The sequence below is a fragment of the Ailuropoda melanoleuca genome, chromosome 6 (assembly GCF_002007445.2).
Source record: "Ailuropoda melanoleuca isolate Jingjing chromosome 6, ASM200744v2, whole genome shotgun sequence".
NCBI classification, from domain to species: Eukaryota; Metazoa; Chordata; class Mammalia; order Carnivora; family Ursidae; genus Ailuropoda; species Ailuropoda melanoleuca.
Window position 1 is genome coordinate 59,179,644 of NC_048223.1, and position 24,412 is coordinate 59,204,055.

At 42.7% G+C, this 24,412-nt stretch overlaps 1 protein-coding gene across 1 annotated transcript in view; it reads left to right on the forward strand.

Moving 5' to 3' along the window:
• PCNX2 (pecanex 2) overlaps window positions 1–24,412 on the forward strand; it is a 296,677-nt gene that overhangs the window by 57,184 nt on the left and 215,081 nt on the right. The window contains exons 9-10 of the mRNA XM_034662505.1: window positions 9,041–9,176; window positions 22,635–22,780. Of these exons, the coding sequence (XP_034518396.1) occupies window positions 9,041–9,176; window positions 22,635–22,780 (282 nt within the window). The remainder of the gene's footprint in view (window positions 1–9,040; window positions 9,177–22,634; window positions 22,781–24,412) is intronic.

The window sequence follows — 24,412 nt, forward strand, 5'->3', positions numbered from 1 at the left end:
AGCCTGATGCGGGACTTGATCCCAGGACCCTGAGATCACAACCTGAGCCAAAGGCAGAGCCTTCACTAACTGAGCCACCCAGGAGCCCCTCACCTGAAATACTTTAACCCCTGCATTAACGTACCACTGCATGAAGGGTGTGCAAGGCAGAGAGCGTCCTCTCAATCTCTAAGGTAAAGAAGGATACCAGAGCGGAAGGCAGGTGATCAGGTGCAAGACCACGGGTTAGGATTTTGCCACTTAGAAGGGCCAGGTCCCTCACACCTTACACCCGTGTTCCAACACACCTCCGTTCTTTCTGTGGGAGGCAATATTATGGCAGTTACTGGCCCCAAAGGAAGCATTTCCCTCTAATAATTCTGGCAGTGGTGGCCACCACTTGCTAAATATGTGTAATGTGTAAAGCACTCCGCTAAGTCATAAATTATCTAATTTCACCTGCGTGACAGAAAGGAGGCAGGTGATATTCGCTCCATTTCACAGCAAAGGAAGTAAGACTGTCTAAGAAACATGCTCAACCTCAGTGGCTAGTAAGTGGCCTCTGGACACCTAAATCTCCCTCCCTGGTCCTCTCCCCCAGCGGGGGCCACAGCCTCAGAGCTCCATGGCTCCCAGGCAGGGAGTACAGCCAGGGCAAGCTGGCCGGTGTCAGATGGTAGGAGTGGTGGCCACGGCAGTCCACTGGAGGACATTTATCTCGGCTACAGGGAGCTGCTGCTGCTTCTCTTCTGCCCATTGAGGCCTGATCCGGTAAGCCTGGCCTGACCGGATTTTCCAGTATTTTCTGCAAAGAGCTAAAAATTCACATTTATTTGTAAAATTCTATTTTGTTTCATGTTATCTGCTTTAATTTTTTTTTTTTTAAATACCACAGGCCACAGATGACATGTGTGGTTGGCTGTGGCCTGTGGACACCTGGTTGTCCATTCCTGCTCTGAAGTCTGGGCCTTCACTCCGCACCCTGAGTCTCCTGGGGAGCGTCCCCCCCATGGAGATGCCATTATGTGGTCCCCAGCGCACGTCTGGACAGGTGTGCAGTGAGTCCGCTTCTCCACACCCCTGCTCAGCTCTGTCCCTCAGCGCCCCCCCTGCAAAGCCCACAGGAGCCCTTCCTCTCTAAGCATCTGCTGTTCTTTGCCTTGAACGCCCTTCTCCATTCAGTCCTACCTTTGGAATAATCATCCCTTAAAGCACAAATTACAATCTGCCCCCTTATACTTCTTTATCTGATCAATCCCTACTGCGAAAATGAAACGACTTTTCCGTGCCACCGTCAGAGGAGGGCTTATCACATTCTCTCTGGTACTTCATTTATTTGGGTAGGACTCCCATCTCTCTGGACTGTACTTGTCTGGAGGAAAGTGTGCCTTTAGAGCCCTCACTTAGCCCTCTGAGTTAGATGTTCAGTAAATAACTGAACTGAATCAAATTGAATCATTGGACATGACACAGGTAGCCCAGTTGGAGCTCTGGACCGAGCGCACACCAGCTGGCCATTTAGGGAGAGCAGGCGAAGAGCTGAATCGGAGGAGTGGAGTCAGGCCCTGGGGGCCATGAAGACTGGTTGGGCAGTTCATGCTTTCTTCTGCCGGTGGCAGGAGCAATCTGACCCATTTATAGACAGAAGCAATCTGATGAACATGGGATTGATTGTCAAGACAACATCAACAAATAACGCCCTCACCTTGCAATGGTTGGAATGAAAGAGCCAGAAGCCTTAGCAGTTTGCCTGGTCATTTGAATACAGAATGTTATCTTCTTTTTGTAAGTGGGAAAATGGCCCCCAAAGCCCCCAAATGAAAACAAAACAAAACAAAACAAAAAACCCAAAACTCAAACAAACCTGCAAAATGACAGTTTAAGCCCACTGTATATAGAAATCAGAGATTGCAGCTGATATTAGATTTTCCTGTCTTGTATTCCATGCATTCTGAGGCAGTAGTTCTCTGTGTCCACGTGGAAGGGGACTGTGATGGGACATCGGGATCCCTAGTACCACCGGGCATGCCCACGACCGTCTGTCTCAGGCCAATCCAGGTTTCGGTTCCTGCACTCATAGGAACTTTTTGGTTGACATTGATCCATTTGCTTAACCATGTTAGGTATTAGTTTCCTAATCCATAAATGTAAATAATATAGTAATCAATTCACTGGTTGGCTTTACATGTTAAATATCATAGATCTCTGCAGTGCTGGATGGTGCCTGCCATAAGGACATTGTTGTTATTATCTGCAAACACAAGCAGTGGGCCAGGGGCTCAAGTTCACTAACGGCCTTGTAGAGCAAAGCATCCTGACTTTTTTGAGTTACTTTATGAGATTTTAAGGAGGTTAAGTACTTTGCGTTCTCCCATCAACCTGTTGTCTTCCAACATTTTGGCCTCTGTCGCAATTTTCGAGGAGGTACTTTAATATTGTATCCCTGGCTTCTCATGCCGGTAAACGCTGAGTTCTCCCACTACAAGAAATATAAACTTTGATTTCGAACTTGGAAGGATTCCTAGTTAGGGCTGTTGCTAAGCCATTCAGCTGTGGAAGATAGTGGAAAAGCAGCTTTTTCCCTGTAAGGCAACTTCAGTGGCTGGGATTGCTTCCAACTAGGCCATTAAACCACTGATTCTTATTACTGGCAAGCAAGCCGTTCCTCTTTGCCATTGTTCAGCCCAGTTGCCATGTGACAGTTTTATATCCTTGACTCCCAAGCATGAATGGGGAATTGTTTGCAATGTAACACTCATGTCTCTTTGGGGATTCCTGGAGGAAACCAGGAGGGGAAACAAATTTCCCTCCTTGCTCTCACTGTCATTGCGGGAACCAGTGCATTTCTCATTAACTGCCAAGGAAATAGAAGCAGCATTTTCCGGTGGTACAATAACTGTCCATAAAGCAGGTACGTTTGGTGACGCTCTCTAACATAGTTCTGCTTTCCCCAGATGCTGGAAGGAGGGAACCATGGCTTCGACTGCAGCATTTGGAGCTGCTACTTAAGAACTTGCAGAGGATAAATTCATTACCCAGCACATAGGACTGATTCAGTAGCTCAGAGCCTAAAATGAACGAGTCTACCTAGAAAGGTGTAGTCAGTAGTCTGCCCAGAGAATAAAGTCGATGTAGGCTCTCTGTTTGGAAAGTGTGTCTTGTGTCTAAAAGGTTCGTTGCAGACTGGACTTTTGTTCATTTCCTCTGTAGGTCTTGCAATTAAAGCTTGATAGTTTCTTTTCTTTGTTCAGCAAAGATTTACGTTTCTTTTATCTATAAATTCTTCCAAGTAACACAGCAGAGCTTTCTTCTGTGAAAGATATGTAACCATGCTTCAGTATTAATCTGGCCTTTCCAGTGTCATAAACCACCTAAAGAAAATGCTTACAAAATGCATATTGTTTGCTTTCCAGTGAAATCTGATGGAAAGACATATTATTTACATTCAGTTGGAACATCTATTATTCAAAAAGTAGGCATAGTAGTCCACGGAATGGAAGACTCATTCTGGAGAACAATAGTTTAGATTTTATCTATTTATTTGAGAGAGAGTGAGAGTGCGCCTGTACACACATGTATGGAGGGGCAGAGGGGGAGGGAGAGGGACAGGCTGCCTCTGAGTGGAGCACTGGGCTCCATCCCACGACCCTGAGATTATGACCTGAGCCTAAGCCAAGAGTCTGATGCTTAACCAACTGAGCCCCCCAGGTGCCCCTGGAACATCTTAGTTTGTAGGATTTTTATTGGGGGATTTTTGTACCTCGGTTGTTTTTAATTGAAAACGTGGAGTAGGTTGGGTAATAGCGTAATGATTTATCTGGATTCACTTATTTTTGGCTTTTACTTGCTTATGAATCATTGTAGTACATCCCGAAGCAGATATTGTTCTGGTTATAAACTAGGCTTATTTTTGGGCACTGCTGAATCTCTAAACCCATTGAGCACTCTGCTCCGAAGGTGCATCGAAGCCCTGCACTCACTCTTTGTTGCCTCTTTAGAATTCTTACTCTTTTGTTGACATTACCAGTCTTTCTGGCCCGTATCTCAGTAAAACTTTCCTTTTCATTGGGAACAGCTCTCAGGAAAGCCCTTTCAAGCCACAGTGATATGTCCCTGTTTCCCAAAGAAGTCAAGTAGCAGAAAGTTGCAAAAAATAATTATCTCTTTTAGAACTCTTTTTTTGTTTTGTTTTGTTTTTTTCATTAGTCAAAAGAAATCGTGATCCCTGGTTTGGACTAGTTGAACTAAAGCATGGGGTATTGAAGTTAGTCAACCAGGTGTTCAAAATGTGGAGAAAAATGTGAATTCTCCCAGTATTGGATATGTTCAGTTCTGTGTCCCATTCAGGTTTAAGTTGAAAATGTGAACTCTAGTCATAAGTGTTTCAGAGTTTGCTACATTAGTACATTATACCTACGTTACTATGTTTATAGTAATATATACATATATATATTTACATATAGCTACATTACTGTGCCGACTTGCAAAGTGGAGAGTTATGTGTGTACTGCTTTAAATTAAAAAAAAACACTTTGGGGGGATCAGGATGCTTTCGATCACACAGAGGTGGAAGAGATCTGTAGGAAACACAGGCGCATCCAGAATTTTGCCTTTGAAGAGTTTCCACTGTTCCAAACGTCTGTATCCTCTGTCTTACTCTGATCCGTCCACTCTGGTCCTTATTTTGGGTTCTTGGACGAAGGAGAGATTAAGTTTTCATCCAGCCACAGAGTCATAAGGATGGAAAGTTTGTGAGGTCGATTCTAAAAGACCTCTGTGCTGAGGCCCCTTTTCTGCTTCCCCATGAAGGCCTCCTGCACCATGGACTTCTGTTTTGGTGGTCACTCCCCCCACCGCCACATGGTGGCAGCAGACCCCATGTTGGAGGCCCTGTCCCTCTCCTTCCATGTGCTCAAAAGCGTAGGTGAATTTTACCTGTGAAAGGAGAGCTGTTTGCAGACTTTAAATCTAGAACCCCCGTTAAAATTCAAGAGTAAAGGTCATTTTTTTCAAAACAGCGCTGTTTTACTTAAATATCCTTTACTTAAATATCCTTAAATATGGAACATGTTGCTTGCTGTGCCTCACATTTTTAGGCTGCCCCCTCTTCCCCGGGCGGTTTGTTCCTGTGTCCCCCGAGGAAGCCTGAAAAACAAGAGGGAGCGGCAGAAAGAGAGGCCCTCCTTCTCTAGATGGTGGGCCATAGTTTTTGAGATCTGGGGAAGATGAAGAAGTTCAGGAATTTTTTTTCCCACATTAATGGGAAAGTATAGAAGCAGCACATGTATTTTGATAGTTACTTATAGAAGCCTAGATGAATGGGATGAAAACCGGGGGAGTACAATACGGTGGAACGCTGTCACCATCCTTCTGGGGCCCAGCTCTGCCCATACAGGAGTCACCATTCCGGCCCAGACCAGCTGCTAACTCCTGGCGTGTCTTTATTTCCTTCTAGTGGCTGCTTCTTTACTAACTTCTATCATTAGCCACTATTTCTGCTTATTGCTCTGAGCTCAGTCTAGTTTAAACCAATTTATCGATGCCATCACCCTGAACCAAACTAGTTTACCAGAGATGAACCAGAGAGCGGGTAATCAAGACCAGATATGCAAGTATTGTTCTATGGTAGTTCAGAGTGTAGTTTTACTACAGGGTTGGAATGTTACTGTTTTAGAGAAGGAACTCTCTCTTAAAACTCAGCTCTTTCACGTTATATTTATTAATATGAGGGGAAATCTCTGTCCTTAAGTTAGTAAAATAGAGAAGTTAGTAAAATAGAGACTTTTTATTTTTATGTATTTATTTTTACTTTTAAAAAAAGATTTATTTGTTTATTTTAGAGAGAGAGAGGAGAGGAGCGTGAGCGGGAGGGGCAGAGGGAGAGAGAGAATCTTCAGCAGACTCCATGCTGAGCATGGAGCCCGAAGTGGGGCTCGATCCCACGGCCCCAAGATCACGACCGGAGCTGAAACCAAGAGTCAGACACCCAACCGACCCACACCAGCCAGGCGCCCCAAACAGAGACTCTTTAGATCATTGTGCAGCCCACAGTGCACAGCTAAAAAAGGGGAAAGAAGCGGCAGGTAGTCTGAGAAGAGCTGTAAGTATAAGACGGACAGGTCTTCTTTAAGGATCAGTAGGAAGACTCTTGTCCACTGGGTAATTTTTGCGACACCACTGCCTCTTTGGTTCTTGAGTGGGCTAGCTGGTGCACAAGGATTACAGCCACAACATCAGGACCCCAAGAACAACATCTAAGTAAAGGGGGAAATCTCTTCTGGTTGAGCCGTGCTGACTGTAACATTGAATCATCTCCTGCTGGCCAAATAGGAAGCCTGTATGTACAAAGCAGGACACAGGCTTTCTGCTTCGGACCTGCCAGTCCTAAAACTAGGACAAGGATCTTTCTTAATATCCTCATGCTTTGTTTAGAATACTCAACTTCCATGAAAGAGGTTAGTTAAGAGAGGACTTAATAAGCCGTTTGGGTCTCTTTTTATAAAACAAAGAGTCTTAGGTGCGAGTTGAACGCGTGACACTCTCTCCCCATTCATGCTAATAGAGACAACAAGAATTAATGTATGTGTATGAAAAGCGTTGGAATCATGTTGCTGTTTAATATGAGAATAAACAAAATCAGGTCCTATTTCAACAGAAAGAAATAAAACGGTAAGGTAGAGTTATTAAGTGTCTACTATAGGGGAGACACCATTTGGTGGTTACCTACCTCCTCTGAATTCTCACAACCCCTTTGCAGGAGATCTCTTCCCTGTTTTACAGGTGAGAGATTTGAGCAAGGACAACAAATGCCTAGAGTCACAGATAGTAATTAGGAGAGCAATAATTCAAGCCTCGTTTCATTTAATTCTAGAACTTATCCAAAGGTTTTGAAAAGAAACCAAACCCTAGATTTTTACACGGGACTTTTAAATGGCTTCAATAAGAAAAAAAAGTTATTTGTTGTTATTATTATTTTACTATGCTAGGTAATGTGCAGATACCAACTGAGATGTGTTAACACTTCCTTTGTATCACGTTTGTGGCAGGAAGCACCAGCAGGGGGAGGCTGGCTCTACCAGCTGTCTGTTACACCTTACACAATAGCCCGTTCTTAGTTTATTTCGGTTGGCAATAGAGGGTGCTATTCACTCTCTAGGTTTTCCCACAGAAGCACACATTTCCATCCCACGCCTGCCAGGTTCTAGTCATCACTTACATTATTGACAGCGAAGTCAGACTAATCTTTTGGTTTTAGCGAAGTTCTGGTTTACCTGAGATTTAGATTTCCCCGAATTTGTTTGAGCAAGGCACTTTCAGTCCTATTGTATTTAGCAATGGAAGAACAGAATTACAGGGCTCACTGGTTTCTGTACAGAGCAAACAGTGTGAATGAACATTGCCTTTATAAACCTACCTGGTTCTTTTCTCTGTTAGTAAAAAATGTTACTGTTTGTGGAACAGCCATCCAAATAACGGAAAGATAGGATTTTTAAGTTTGCAAACTTCATGGACTCCTTGATTTGCTTCTTAAATCCTGACTTTAAGATATGATATCTCCTGAATGGTTCTTTACAGGGACGCCTTTACTGAATGTATCATCAAATAGTCACGAATTATGTCTGAAACATGTAGAGAAGCGTGTATGTGCACACAGGGACTATTTCAAACTCTGTTCTGATGAGAATAAATATTTATGTGTTTGTGAATACAGTAGTAAGGAGTAAGGAAAAAGAAAGATCCAAAAACCTGTCAGAGACGTTGTAATGAACTGTGAGGATAGAAATCAGAAAGGCATTACGTTCATGTAGCATCTATATTCTTGAGGCAGTTTGGGCTGCAAGTTCTATAAGACCCAAAATCACAGTGCGTTAGACAGGAAGTCCAAAGATATGATCAGTGCAAGGTTGGTTAATTCAGACACCCAGTGTTGTCATCAGGATATGAATTTCTCTCAGCTCTGCTATCCTTAGGCTTGTTCCTCATGGTGACAGTGTGGCTGCCCCAGCCCCGAATGTTTCTTATTCACATAGCATCTAAAGGCCAAGAGTAAGAGAGTGTCTTACTTTTGTTACCTTTTAAGAAATAAGTAAACTTGTGCTGTTTCCCCTTTGCTCCACGGTGGCCACTTAGGATACGTTCTCTCTTCCCAAAGCCAGGCACTGGCACAGGGTAAATGGGATTAAAGTGATGCACATAAAATGACCGGGATTGACCCCTGGGACTAGGGAGGGACCTAGTCTGTCTTTTGAAGCCATCGTCTAGGATGCGTGAATACAATTGAAGTTATGTTTGCAGGAATTCTATTAGAAATGACTGTAGGGTAGGCAGTCAATATTGCCCCCTCAAGGTTATCGGCACCCTGCTAGAAAAGCAGATAGAGAAATGTGTCCTAGTTTTTGCTTTCTGAGGAAAGATGCCAGGCTTGAGATTTCTGGAAGAGTTTTATTAATTTACATCCTGTCAACCTATATGTGATTAAAGACAATGAAACTATTTAAATATAGATTACGACTAATTTAGTAATGTCCTCTTTTCCAATTACCTGAGGCATTTCTTGCACCCCCTGTGCTCTTACTTTGCTTTGGGTGGGGTTGGGGGGGCAAGGAGGGGATGCGGAGTGTGTTGGGGGTTGGGGGAGGTAGCAGAGATGGTAGATAGCGTTTCTTCCTGATTGCTGTCTTTGGAATTGCCCAGACTCCTATTTATTGTTTTTGCAAAATATGAAGCTAGAAACTATTGCTTCCACCTTCCCATCCATTAACTATGTAGAAAATTAAGGTCGTCATTTCTAGAACACCAGGCATCGACCTACCTACCCCCGCACACGGCACCTCTGGACAGCCTGAGTCATTTGAATGTGTGCAGGATGATTGCCTTTCTGCCTGATGATAGCGTCACGTATACCAAATGTCAGCCGCTTAACCGCGCATGTAAGACGGTAACGATTGTAAGGGCTTAGCTGCTCCCTGCGCTGGGGATCCCTAGTGTCCTGTGCTCGTGTGTAATGAACAGACGATTCCATACTCCCACGTAACCAGGGCTTGTCTTTTGCCTTCCCCAGAGAGATGCAGATCAGCTCCTCCAGCACCACCACTTCCGAGAGTCAGGATCCTTCTTCTGGAGACCCAGCGGTCAGCGCGCTTCAACAACAGCTGCTACTCATGGTGGCTCGGAGGACCCAGCCGGAGACCCCACGGGTACGTTCCAGCCGCATTGTGAATGTTCCAGGAGCAGGGATCTTGAAACCTGTTTTGTGCTCAGATTGCCTAATGGAATTAGTCAGGTCTGACCCTGAAGTTTACACTGCTGCTGGGTTGTGGCTCTGTCACCTCATGGTAGCCTACTGAAGGATCGTGGGAAAAAAAGCCATTTAAATAGCAGATGTCCTTCATTGACACTAGCAGGATTGTTGTTGTCTTACTGCTCTTCCAAGCACATTAGAAATTCGTGTACATCATCTTTGTTTGCCAGGATGCACAGATCCCGCAAGGGCTTCCTTGGTTAGGATGCTTTTGCTCACCATGGTTGGAAAAATATCTGGATTTTTTTTTATTAATTTATGACGGCCTTACATATTAAACATTCAGAGATTCTTAAAGAGAATCTCGACTTGAAGAGAGATTTTATTCTTAGAGCAAATGACATTATCATCAAAGGGCTTAAAAGATGAAGGCTTCCGTGATTTTACCAGGAACTAACTTGCTAGTGTTCATTGGCTTGTTCGGTCCACCTTTATGAGGATGACTCTGGGAGAGGCAGAGCAAAGAACTCAGAGCAGAAGATCACAGGGGAGGTAAGCAGTACCACCGGCCAAGACGTTAGAGCTACAGATTCAAGCAGGGCATTTGGGACAGAGACCGGAGAAGCTCCTTAGAAGAGGGGACACGGGGCTAGACCTTGCAGAGAGATGGCTTCAGCTGGTGCAGCCTGAGGGGTGCTCGCAAGTTAGTGTGAAGTTTCTCTGTTGCTGTGTTTATCTTCCTCCTGGCAATGTTGTGATTTCTTCTAGACAGCCTCACTTACAAAAAAAAATACAGTATTATATTTGTTTTTATGATTTCGTAACAATTTTTCCACAAGATGCCTGATAACACAGTGGGTTGAAATTGGTCAGATGTGTGAAGAAAAGGTCATGTTACCTTGTACCTGACCACACATTGCTCTGGAGTCCTTATTCCTGCTGACCCGGGAGAGAGAACCAAGAAGTGCCCAGTGAGCGGAACCAGCCCTTCCAGGCTTGAAGGAGTTGCTGTGGAAATAAGCATCCAGTGAATCCAAAACTCAGTCTTTAGGGCCTGTCTTCCCGTCTGTGTATTCAGTCTCGCCTCCTGGGTACAGGAAGGAGCTTTCCCAGACCCAGGGAGGCAAGTGGAGGTGGGCAACCCCTCTGGCCATGGCTCAGATGCCTGGCCCCATCCTGGTCACTGGGTATGCTGGTGGTACCTATAGGGGAATGGCTGCTCCTGACCGGTTAGGGTGCACTCCTGGGGTCTACTGACCCTGCCATTAGCCCCCCGGCTCTGAGGACCCACATTCTGTGGCCTCGTCCTCTCCACCACTCTCTTTGGTTCCTCAATGTTTTCTCTACCTCCGTGTGCTCCAGTGGGCCTGGAGCTCAGCTGCACCCCCCACACTCTGTGCCCTGTGCCCAGCCCTCCCTCAGCCACCAGCACGAGCTCCCACCACAAGCTGAAGTACGTGGGGGGCGGGCGGAATATGGGTTTTCTCTGAGACACTGACATTTTCCCTGACACAGGCCTGGGGAAGCTCTAGCTCCCTGCAGCATCTCCCTGCCTCCCGGAATGTCCGTTTCGGATCTCCAGGGAGAGCAGAGTTACGTAAAAATACCCACATACTTTGGGAAGATGTGAATGTCATTGATTGCATGAATGGTGGGGCCGCAGGGAAACTAGGAATTTTGGATTATCAGAAATGCAAACCCCCACACTTCACATCTCAGAAACAGCCCGGATAGAGCAGAAACTTGGAAATAACTACATATTGCATGGAAAAATCAGAAAGAGTCACACTATTCTTTACATTTAAAATTCTCTAAGTGGCGTGGTTATGTATATGAGCGTATAAAAAACTGAATTCATATTTAGCGTTTCATTGGCAATTACTTAACCAGATTCATTGACGAACTCCAGTCTTCTTAACTTTTAAAATTTTAAGGAAAATTTAAAAACTTTAAAGTTTTACCCTATGTAGGTGTGGAAGTGGAAGGATGAGGATTGCAATCCAGGCTCATATTTAGAGGCTGAGGAGATATTTACAAAGGTCTCACACCAGAAACAATTCTTTAATTTCTCTTGCTTGGATTTCCAAATTCAACTGATGTCACCAATTAGATTTTGGCCACAAAAGAAAAATGAAATTCGTTTCCTGCTCATTCTCCCAGCCTATTAAGTGAAGGGTTATGTACCGTCAGCTCTGTGCCAGGGTCAGATGTACAGTGGCAAAAAGACTCAGCCCTGCCTGCAAGCAGTTTACCCACTGGTCAGCCATTGACCAGTATGATGTATGTCCATCATACATCAGCTATGTATGACGGGCTCAGGTGCCGTGGGACAGAGGGAGCCCCAGGTCAGGACGCAGGAGGTCAGGGAGGTTCCTCGGTGAGGTGACAGCTCAGCTGAAATGTGGAGGATGACCTGACACGAGGCAGAAAAACCGCTTGGACAAAGGCTGGGCAGTGAGACAAAAGGCAGGTGTCCTGCTCATGCTCCTGGCGCGTGGAGGCATCATGGCACTGACACGAGAAGTTGTTCTTAAGATCAGCTCAGGAAAAACAAGCAGGAAACTGGGCTCTGAAGACAAGACTGTTTAGTGACTTGCCTTTCTCCATCCACCCTCTCTCTGTCCTTCGAGGCTGCCTGAGAGCCGCGTGTGGACTGGGAGTCCCCCACCTCCAACCCACACCCTTATGCAAAGTCCTCTCATTCCAACAAAGGACCGTATCCTACAGGCTCCGGTGTGACCAGGAGGTGATCCCACACCAGAGAAAAGACTGAAATTCTTCCCTGGCGCAAATAAAATGAATGAAGTAGCCTTGCAGGGGGAGTTCCCAGTAGGACTGGACCGCTTCTTTTTGTAGGAGTTAGACAAGTGGGGGACATTCTGTTTGGTCACCATGGCCACAGAGCTTAACACCCAAGCACAGAGAGAAGGACAAAGCTTGGGGCACACGTGGAGCTGGTGGGATCTGTCCTCTGAACCCCAGATTAGCGTGGAGGGGCTTTGAGTATTATCAAGCACAGTGTCCCACGCATCCGTGTCATAAGCTGGTACTTCTCTCTGCCTCAGTTTCTCCATTATGTATTTCTAAGCTCATCGGGTATAGTTGGTTGATTCATAATCATGACTTTAAAATTTCACATTGTACCATTATGTAGTTTTTGAGTAACCACCTTCAAACATCTTTATTACACTACTGGTTGAGAGGGAGGCCCAGTCCCTTGAAAGACAGTGTTGGATCCTTGGGAGCACAACATTTCTGCTTCCGTTTACCCTCACCTGGATCTGGCTTCAAACCCACTCACCCCGCCCACATTAAGAAATGAGGTAGTCTTGTACGTAGACGTACTCAGTAAACTGAAGCTTTAGGTCCGTCTATAGGAGTGGCGTCATCATTGTTATTACCAGCGGTAGCATGAAGCGGGTGGTCGATGGGTCCTAAACCGATCAGTGAGCATTGCAAAGATGTGCACAGCGCTGCGTCTGGCGCACGGTCGCTCTAGGTTAATGTGAAGGTAGCGTTTCCAACACAATTTACTATCATTAAAGGATTAATGAAAACGGAGACTTTCACCTTTTACCCTATATACCATTTGTATTTTTTCTCCCATGGCGATGTGTTCGTGAATTGCTATTTTTAAATTTAAAATATTTTTAAAAGGTAAAAACATATTCCTGGATCTTTAATTTGCACGGAGTTGTATATATAGTGTTTTTAAAAAAGATTTTATGTATTTATTAGAGAGAAAGAAAGAGCGAGTGAGAGAGAGCATGAGTTGGGCATGAGGAGAGGGAGAAGCAGGCTCCTCGCTGAGCAGGGAGCCTGATGCAGGGATCATGACCTGAGCTGAAGGCAGATGCTTAACCGACTGAGCCACCCAGGTGCCCCCCTATGTATAATATTTTATAAACAATTTTGTCTACAAGAATATTGACATTTACTAGCAGATGAAACAGATGAGATGTCAATTACAATACCTGAACATAGTCACTGATCATCTTATATATTCATTTACTGGAAAGTGTATTTTGACTTAAAAAAATGAATATTTGCATACTTTTCATTAATCAGAAGTTTATTTTTTAAAAAAATGTAAGATTTGTTATGATATTTTATGATTCCTGGAATTTTGCAAACTTCTTTTTTTTCTTTCTGTAAAGTTTTGGAAAACTGGAATTTTGGCTGCTAAATAGAGCCACTGTTAGAATTGTAGCTCATGTGTGCTTTACGTTTTTTTATCCTTCAAAGTGTGGTTCATATCCAGATTTAACCAGCATTCCATTAGCAGGTTAGGAACACTGGTTATGTGCAGGGTATGTGTTTGGTATCTCATTACATCTCATATTTGGTATCACGTTAACTTTATAGGAAATCTTGGAAGTTAGGTATTATTTCCCCTTGGATTTACCATCTGAGGAAACCAATGCAGAAGGCCTGGTGTTTGGGGCATTGGCAGGACTCCTCCCAGCCTAGTGTACCTTTCATTTTGTCCTTTGGTCACTACTGGGATTTCCAGTTCTGCTCACCACCCCCTTGAGAGCTTCCACCATGATTTCTCATGAGCCCACTTCTGACACCAGACAGAGTCCCTTTCAACTCCACCTTCCCAGCCCTGGGTTTGACAGCTCTTGGGAAGAGCACGTCGTGCCATGCAGGACTGCTACATATACCGTATCCTCTTCATTCTTCTAGCTCTCCCTTCAGGAACTTTCAAGACACTTCTTTCCACCACAGGAGGCCCACAACTTAAACCCAACCATGTCTGTTCTGACGTTGAGGGTTCTGTAGACCTGGTCACTTGCTCTCCTCCACGTAACAGGCCCTCCTTTGTATTTTAGCTTTTATTAGGTACAGTTCATGCTACAAGCCCTAAGTCTGACTTTAAAATTCTTTTAAATAACATGTTATTAGATCTCCATTATTGTCCATTCTAATTATTTTTGTCAGTGTCCATTTTCTGATGGTTTCCTTTTCAAATTTGTGTTTTTAACTTATTTCTCCACAATTGAACTCATACATATTGTGTCTTGAAGCGTTTTGCTGTGCGGTGCCTTTCACCTTACCAGTGAGCACTGTCTGAGCTGTGGATTCTCCTAGGTTTCCCTAAGTGAGGGAAGGAAACCAAGCTTCAGCGTCCCACAGTCCTCTTCCTAGAGTAGGGCCTTGGAGGAAGCAATGTGACTTCTCAGAGCCTCAGTTCCTCTCACTTTCAATCAAGATAATAGCACCTATATGGAGGAGCTCTTGTAAGGTTTTGAGGATTAGAGATAATATATGGCAAAATTATGCCATATAGTCAGTGACAATGATTAACATCATCAATTTTTTTATTTTTTATTATTTTTAGAGAGAGAGAAAATGTGTGGGTGGGAGGGGCAGGGGTCAGAGGGAGAGAGATAATCTCAAGCAGGCTCCACGCCCTGCAAAGGGCCCAATGCAGGGCTCCATCTCCCGAGATCATGACCTGAGCTGAAATCAAGAGTCAGATGCTTAAACGACTGAGCCACCCAGGTGCCCACGAATTCTTATTAGTTATATGGAGCTCTTGAAGGTACCATTATTTTGAACGGTAGAACTTTTCAGGTAGCTTGGGAGAGAGGGATGGACCTTTACATCCTTTAATATTTTAATATTACATCAAAAAATATTTCTGCAATAGAATATATATAGGTATATGTATATATATGTATATATACACATATATATAGTACTTGCCTACCTTCTTAAGCTGAATATGCTAATCATCATTTAAATTATTACAGATAATTCAGATTCATGAAGGGAGCCTTGAATATTATGCTGTAAATACAGATCCTTATGGGGAGTGTGAGCAATGCACTTACCTTCTTTCTTCAAGAGGACTTGTATTCAACTTATACCCTGTCACTCAATCTTTGCTAATCTCTTTTTGAAATAGTAGAATAAAATTTGCGAGCCTGGCCTAGTGGGCAGTGTGACATGTGGTTCTTCGGTAAGGCTTAATTAATGAATCAGAGACAGAAAAAGCGTTTTGGCCGGTGTGTCTATATTCACATAAATCAGAGCCTCGGTCTGCATTGTGAGTCCTAGCCCGGCCTGTCCTGTCATTGCTGATGCTCTCCGGGAGCTCTGCCCTAGACCCTTACTGCCAACTCCCTCCAGTGTTATCTAACTTACATGCTCCCATGGCTCACTTCTCTCTCTTTTTCTAGATATACAGGGATTAATATGTTTATACTTGTGTATGTGCGTCACCGTGTTCTCTTGGCTATTTTGCTTGTCTACCCCCCAGAGGTTGTTAAACCCCTTTAAGCTAGAAACTCTGTCTTGTTATCCTTTGAATTCTCAGCGTATAGTACTCACAGCATCTGATTTAGAGAATCTGTACAAAAATATTTGTTGGATGAGAGAGTAAGTGAATGAAATGATGAGAAAAATTTCACTTTGAAATTTGTATCAGAAAACAGGCTATGAATAATTGCTATAATCCACTGAAACATTTAGCTCTGAGGTTCCCTGGTAGCTAAGGCAAAAAATGAAATTCCATGAACCTTATTTTCTCATCAAGGAAGTTAAGTTACAGGCTGATTTGTACCTCAGAATGTGGCTGTATTTGGAGAGAGGATCTTTAAAGAGGTAATTAAGTGAAAAAGAGGTCCTTAGGGTTGGCCCTAATCCAACAGGGCTGGTAACCCTCTAAGAAGAGGGGTTTCAGATGCAGATACACATGGGGCAAAGACCACATGAGGACACCGAGAGGATGGCCATTGACAAGCAAGGGAGAAAAGCCTCAGAAGACTCAGACTTCCAGCCTTCAGAACATTTCTGTTGTTTCAGCCACCCACTCTGAAACTAATATAGAAGTCAAATCATCTTTCCTTTGTGTTAAATTCTGAGATTTTTTTTTAAAGAGGATTTTTATTTAAGGAACAATAAATAGCACAATTTACCAGAATGTTTAATAAGTTTTGCAAACGATGTAGATGTGATCTTCATGTGATTTTGTTTTTACACTGACCTTCCCTAACAGCAAAGGGCATAATATTAAGCCTCAATTTAAGGACAGTATTTTCCTTATAATTCTGAAGAATGCTGTCATCTTTGCTGCTGCTTACCCTTGACCTCCTTATGCATCCTACATGAATTCCTACATCACGAAACAGTAAAGTGCGGTAGCCCTGCATACGTCTTCTTTTCCTGGCACTCTTTGTCCATGGAACATAAAGGACAAGGATCCCTTTTGTGGGGGGCAGGTTTACTATAAACCACGAATTCCTTGTCATTAACAGAAGATGCTCTCCTTGCTGACATGACACAGCTTTCACGCTGGAATAGAATCCCAGACACAAGCAGCACTTACCATCCTTTCCTGCACTAATACAGCCACTCCATCCTGTATATGGCCGTCCTGTATACTGCCTTCACGATGGATCAACTGTCCCTTGAAATGCCTTTTGCATTAATATTTTATAATCTGAATAATAACTTCATGTTCCATAGCTGAGTCACTGCATTAGCATCTGGGAACAAAGAGGTGGTAAAATGGGCCTCCTTGGAGAGCTCTGCCACAGTGTCCAGTGAAGCAGGTGTGCCGCCCCTGATGTCAGCCAGGCATTCTGACACCGGGGATTTCCACTGCATTGAGAAGAAATTTTGCCCGAGTCTAACCTTCTGCTGTCTAAGTCAAAGAGAAATGTGTGCGACCTTTAAGAGGCAGCACCCCCCCTCCCCGCCATGGCTGCTCTTCTATACTGACCTCATCCCGTTTCTGGTCTTGGCCCTTCTTACCAGTCTCCTGTGTCTTATGTACATCAGCCTAGAGGAAATTATAGCCTATCTTAAATCCTTTTTGGAAAAATACAAGGCCCAAGCAAACAGGTAAAAGTACAGATTAGAATGATCAGCACTTCCACATCTGGGTATATATCCAGAAGAATCTAAAGCTGGGACTGGAACAGGTATCTACATGCCCATGGTCATAGCGGCATTATTTGCAATAACCAAGGGCCGGAAGCCACCCAGGTGTCCATAGACCAATGAATGCGTGAACAAATGTGGTGTATCCTTACAACGGAGTATTCAGCCTTAAAAAGGAAGGAAGTCTGACACCCGCTACAACACGGATGAACTTTGAGGCCATTATGCTGAATGAAATAAGCCCGTCACAAAAGACAAATACTCTATGATTCCACTTATAGGAGGTAACCAGAGTGGTCAAAACTTAGAGACAGAAAGAAGAAAATTGGTTGCCAGGGCCTGGGGGCAGAATGGAGAGTTAGTAGTTAATGGAGACAGAGTTTCAGTTTGGGAAGATCAAGAACTTCTAGAGATCTGTTGCACAACAATATGGATATAGTTAATACTGCTGAGCTGTACACGTAAAATGGTTCAGATGGTAAATTCTGTGTTATTTTTTTTAACCACAATTGCAAAAAAAAATGCAGATTATTAATAGAAGTTCTACAGGGGGCTGGGGCATCTAGAAAAGTCTCACCAATAGTAGCAAGAAGCAAGAAGCAATGGCCAACAGCAAGGGAGGAACATGGAGGCTTTGTCTTTTTTTTTTTTAATTCCATTTAGTTAATATATAGTGTATTATATATAGTGTATTATTAGTTTCAGAGGTAGAATTTAGTGATTCATCAGTTACATATAACACTCAGTGCTCATTACATCATGTGCCCTCCTTAATGCCCATCACCCCATCCCCCCACCCACCTCCCCTTCAGCAACCCTCAGTTTGTCTCCTATGATTTAGAGTCTTTCATGGTTTGTTTCCCTCTCTGTTTTTATCTTATTTTGTTGGTCCTTCCCTTCCCCTATGTTTTATTTCTTAAATTCCACATATGAGTGAAATCATATGAAAATTGTCTTTCTCTGACTTATTTTATTAGCATAACACCCTCTAGTTCCATCCATGTCATTGCAAATGGCAAGATTTCATTCTTTTTGATGACTGAGTAATATTCCATTATATCTATCTATATCTATCTATCTATACACACACACACACACACACACACACACACACATCACATCTACTTTATCCATTCATCCATAAGTGGACATCTGGGTTCTTTCCATAGTTTGGCTATTGTGACATTGTTGCTATAAACATGGGTGCACATGTGGGATTCTTTGTCTTTAATGGTCTCTGTGCACAGAGAATGGCAGACAGAGTACAATGTGGGGAGTCTAACCAGAACCTCTCCACTTAATCTGGAACTTCAAGAAGCCACATCCTCCTCTTAGGATTAACTAACCATAGTCTACCAACACCATCCCCACTAAGGGGACTGCAGAGGGAACTACCTGCCTCAAACCTCGGTGTGGCTTTGCAGCCCTTCTTCACCCAGGATCGCATGGATGACCTCACACAGAGAATTTATTTTAAAATGGTGCCAGGTTAATATTGCATTCTAGTGCCTAGCAGAAACAAAGGTAAGTTTCAGTCCGGAAGAACAGATCTTTAATACTGCTGTCAAAGAACTCATACTAATAAAGATCGAAGGAAAATGTGGTGAGGTGAAAAGTTCTAAAATATACCAGAAAACATGCTACCATGAATAAGAGCCAGCGAAGTCAACAGAAAGCAAAAACACCACTCTCAGTGGATTTAGAAATGGTAATGATTCAATTCAGAATATGGATTAGGTATGTCTAATATGTATAAAGAAATAAAAGAAGGGGTTGAAAATCTAAGAAGCAAAATGCCATGTAATGACCAAGCAGATCTGAAAAAGCACCAAATACTAGAAATGAACAATATAATAATAAAAATATAACTTTAAGTGATTTAACAGAAGATGTGACCCATGATAACAGAGACAGACTTGAACAAATTATTTAGCTGTAGCATGGCGAGATGGAGAGGAAAAGAGAAAAGAAGGTTAAGAAGCGTGGAAGTCTGGGCCAGAAGGGCTACCGTACTCCTTGTCAGAGTTCCAGAGGAGATGAAGGGGAGAGCAACATAGCAAAAACAATTTAAGATGTAAAGTCTAAGGGCACCTGGGTGGCTCAGTTGGTTGGGCGACTGCCTTCGGCTCAGGTCATGATCCCGGAGTCCCAGAATTGAACCCTGCATCGGGCTTCCCGCTCAGTGGGGAGTCTCCTCCTCCCTCTGACTCTCCCCCTCTCTCATGCTCTCTCTCAAGTAAATAAATAAAATCTTTAAAAAAATATAAAAAAAATAAAATGTAATGTCTCAGATAACACACTGATAGAGGAAATCGTGTATTGGCAAACTGATGAGGAAAAGATGAACATTTTACTTTTATTTTTTTTTAAGATTATTTATTTATTTGAGAGAGAGAGTGAGAACAGAATGAGTGAGCAAGACCATGAGCGGGGGGAGGGGCAGAGGGAGAGAGAGACCTGAGCTGAAGGCAGACACTTAACGGACTGAGCCACCCAGGTGCCCCAAGGATGAACATTTTAATAAATGGCACTGGGACAATACTTTTCTTTATGGGAAAGAAAATGGACCCTTATATCATGAACAGAAATCCCTGGCAGACCAACGACATAAATGTGACAGGCAAAAGTTTATAACTTTAAGTAAAATGATATAATCAAATACCCTTACAAGTCTGGGGTAGAAAGTGATTTGATAAACAAGGCATAAAAAAGTGCAAAGCTTTTGCTCTTTATAGGAAAGAATGGATAAATTATATTTCATTTAAATTAAGAACACCCATTTATCAATAGTACCATAAGGAAAGTGAAAAAACAAGCCACAAACTAGGAAAATATCTGTAACATATATCATTAATCATGGTCTAGATCATATATGTGCATATATGTATAGACACACATGCACGTAGACATGTATAACGAATGAAAGGCAAGCAAGCAACCCAACGGAGAAAAGAAAAATGATTTCACGAAGAAAACTAGAAGTGGACAAAGATGCTTAACTTCATTAATAATGAGGGAAATGCAGATTTGAATAAAACTGAAGTATTTTATATGGCAGATTAGCCAAAATTAAAAATTACCTGGTGCTATCACATGTTGGTGAGGACGTAGAGCAAGGTGACATTTACCTGCTGGGGGTGGGATAGAATCTGTTCAGAAATCTTTTTTTTTCCAAAGTGTTTTCTAGTAAATTGAACATTCCCTCATATCCAGTAATTGCGTTTGTGATAGATTTGTGCATTTTCTGGAAAAGTCCATTTGTTCCCTAGTAAAGTTGAACACGTGATACAGTTGAACATTTGCATTCTTAGCAATTCCATTTCTAAGTGTATGTTAGGTCTATGTTCTACAAAATCCTTGCACATATGTACCAGGAGACATATCCAAGAATGTCCATAGCAGTGTAATAGTGAAAAAAAAAAGAAAAAGAAAAGAAAATACCCTAAATATCCAATACCCTAAAATGGATAAGCAAATATGGTATATCCATGTAATGGGACATTATTCTGTGAAAATGGATGCCACGGCTGTAAAACAGCACAGACCAGTCTCAGGAAGTTCATGTGGAATGGAGGGGAAAAGGGAAAAAGCAAGTTGCAAAAGGATACATATGCTGTGATTTCCTATCTATGATGTTCAAAAACATAAAGCTAAACGGTATTCAAGTTGTGGATGTAAGCATCGTAAAACAGAAGAGAAGAGAGGGAATGATAAACACAACATTCAGGACAGTGATGATCCCTCGAAGGAGGAGGGAAGAGGATGGGTCTGAGCAGTGGCCCACTGGGAATTTCTTTGCTAATGGCAATGCTTTTTTTCTTATACTGGGTGATCGCCACACATCTAGTCACTGAATTGGGTTGTTGTTGTTGTTTTTATTACTCCCGACATGCATTTAAAAGATCCGTATTTGCATTGACTCCATATTTAATAAAACGATGTGTTTTTAAAAAGCATGGTACCTAGTGTTATTCAATGTAGGGAACAATACCCCAAGGTACCCCAGAGTCTTGGGCTCTCACTGATGATACGGCAGGAAGAGCATGGAATGCGCCTGAGCTTGGCAGTGAGAAGGTGTGCAGGTGTGCCCTTTAGGTTCTATTTAAGAGCACGAGAAGGGAAACCACATGGTTTGTTTTTTTAAAGATTTTATTTATTTATTTACTTATTTATTTATTTGAAAGAGCGCGAGAGAGAGAACAAGTGAGGATGAGGGGCAGAGGGAGAGGGAGAAGCAGGATTCCCGCTGAGCAGGGACCCCGATGCACGGCTCCATCCCAGGACCCTGGCATCGTGACCTGAGCCGAAGGCAGATGCTTAACCGACTGAGCCACCCAGGTGCCCCAAAAAGCCACGTATTTTTTGGAGATGGTTATGACAGAGGTCAGTATTAAATTCATTAGACTCGAAGAGGCTCATCTTTAGTTTTCTGAGAAATTTAGCAATCTGGAACATTTTCTGCCTCATTGCTAATGAATACATGAGACAATCGTGAACCGATGTTTAATTGCAAGTGTGGTCTCTGGAAATGCTGTCGTAACACACTGTTTTCACTGCTTATGTTTCAGAGAGGGCATCAGGTGTCAGAGGAAATAAATTTTGATTTTTGCCCTCAAGTTTTTCTTCCTCCTCTCTGTCCTGCAGATCCCTCGGCTTCACCTCTTTAAGTGCTGCGTCCCCTCTGCTTTTCTGGTGTGGAGTCCAGCTCTTGTTTTGTATGTGTGTTGCTGGCCCTGGTGTGCATTCGGTGTCTGGTTTTGAGTCTACGTGATTGTTAGATGTCTAAGGGGTGTTTTCCTACAGGCAGCGGGATGCCATGGGCTGCGTCCGCCATATTCTTCCCAACCTTGTGCCAAGCTCCTAAGAGTGACTCACTATGTATGTTAGACAAGTCCATGAAGACTTTTATTTTTTTTCCAAAGTTAATTTCTTCTCCACAAGATTAGGGCCAACTGGAGACGAATTTGGGGCTAACACATTTTAAACCTGGAATTAAATTTTTGCATTTGTTTTCCATTTGTTTTATTGGTTTAGATATTTTCTATAGATACCTCAGTGTTTCTTGTATCAGGTCTCATCAACGACCTATGAAATTGGCAATGAAAATCTTTTTACTCTTAGTAAAATTTAAATATTTATTTCAACATTACGTTAAATAACATACCTTTCAGAAATTAAGCCATTTCAGATCTTTTGTTGAATTCTGATCTTTTATGAGAATTATTTTCACGGCAGTTTCTTGACCTTAATTAACAGCAGTGTTTTGATAGGAGTAACATAAATTTATTGGTACATTATAATGTAATTGAAGTGTGTTGGTAAGAAAGACTCTTTGTTGATCATTATCTTTCTCTTGGAGTACCCATTTTTATGAAATATGTCCCATTTTTATGAAATATGTTGGTTTATGTTTCAGAATTGGAACATCTGCTTTTGTACTTTTGTTATTATGAGGTATATTTATGACAGTAACATGTCAGTATGAAACCCTTTCTCTGTTGTTTCTTTTGGTACCTAAAAGCATCTGAGTCAGGATCTGGAAGACTCGTCATGTTCTTCAACGCAAGGAAAATTTAACCGAGAGCAGTTTTACAAGTTTATCATTTTCCCTGGCAAGTGGATTAAAGTCTGGTACGATCGACTTACCTTGTTGGCGTTACTTGATCGGTAAGCCACTGAGCATGCAAATGTATGGATGAAAGACACAATGGGGGCATAAGAGTGCACTCGCATGCTTGTAAAAAGAAATTGCCACTTGCTAAGGTTCTCTAGAACGTTTTCAAGACGTACCTTTTGTGCTGCAAACCCAAAGGCAAAGCGGTGAGATCCTGACAACTGGAGACAGTGGGAGATAGGAGAATTGGGGAACGTGGTTTAGACTTAAGGTTAGCCCTGGGGACGGGGTTATGCATTGGTCTCCTCATGGCTTCCCATATTTTTGTAGGAAGGCTTGAGGTTCCATGGGTAGTACAGGGCCTGGCCGACTGGACGTGGGCAGGGGGAGATGAGGGCAAATGAAGAGATACACCAGTTGGAATGTTAATCTTTCCTTTTAAACCCTTCTACTCTTTCTCACCTCTTCTTTCCATTGATCCAGTATGGGGTTGGAGATGTAGTCAGTGCACGGGGAGGGAGACCGGAGAGGGTCCAGTTAGTTAAGGTGCGGTGGAGATGGGGCCAGGACAGAGTCTTCCCATTTCTACCTCTGCCTCCCCTCCCCATCGCATGACAAAGGACAGGATTTTGATCTTCAGGGGCCCTGCAATCCTGATGGGAGTGTTGGTTTGAAAATTCAAGATGCCTTTACTGACACCGTCATCGGCAAATGCAGAGTTTCGCAGCTAAATGGCAGCCAGTGGGGGCAGTGGGAAGGCTGATTCCCTGCCTTGCTATAGTTGGTCCCCCAGTGACTACTTGTTATAGTAATGTCTTAAATAGTGTGATCACATACTAAAAAACTATAGTCATGCAAAATTACAATAGTAAATTTCAGGACCCACAAGTCAGGGAATGGAGTTATAATGGTTTTTCTAACAAGGCTATGTCACCCCAGGGGCGCACACTTAAGATGAACATTTCAAACGTAACTGAAATGGTCCAAGATAATACATCCTGTTAGATGAGGCAGGGTTTTTTTTTTTTCTGAAATATTAACTTTATTTTCTGTTAAAAAGGAATTATTGGAAGTTGGATTACCTTGTGTTAACCCTTCATATTAGAAACAAGTATTTCTATAGATTTCTAGGTGTGTTATTTAAATTCACTCAGTGGCAACAGATTAACTGAAAATTAAATTAAGGCCTAAAAAAGATTGATGAAGATTATTACAGTTTTTTAAAGTTTACAGTTTTATAGTTCTAATCACTTCTGTTGCAGGTCTTACTGGGTTTGAAGGCAGTGTTCCGGGATGTGTAGAGACAGCACCACTCCCTTACTCGTGGGTCCCCCAACTGGTGTGGGGAACCCCTGGGGATCAGGCCCAGTGCCCACCACTTACTAGTGCTGTGATGTAAGGATGGGTATGAAACCTCCCTGTGCCTCAGTTTCCTGTCTGTTAAATGAGGATGATCTATATACAGAGAGATTTCAAGGATTAAATCAAGTTAGCCATGGAAAGTGTCCTTTAAATATTAGTTGGTGTTATTGTTATTATGACCTGGAATGTGGCCCAGAACCCAGAAGGAAGAAAAATAAATAAAAATAAAATGAAATTAGGGTAGACAAAGTAGATGTTGTCAAGCCCAGACACTAAAATTAAGGCCCTTAATTCATAGGAGAAATCGCCCCATCTTCAGAGCC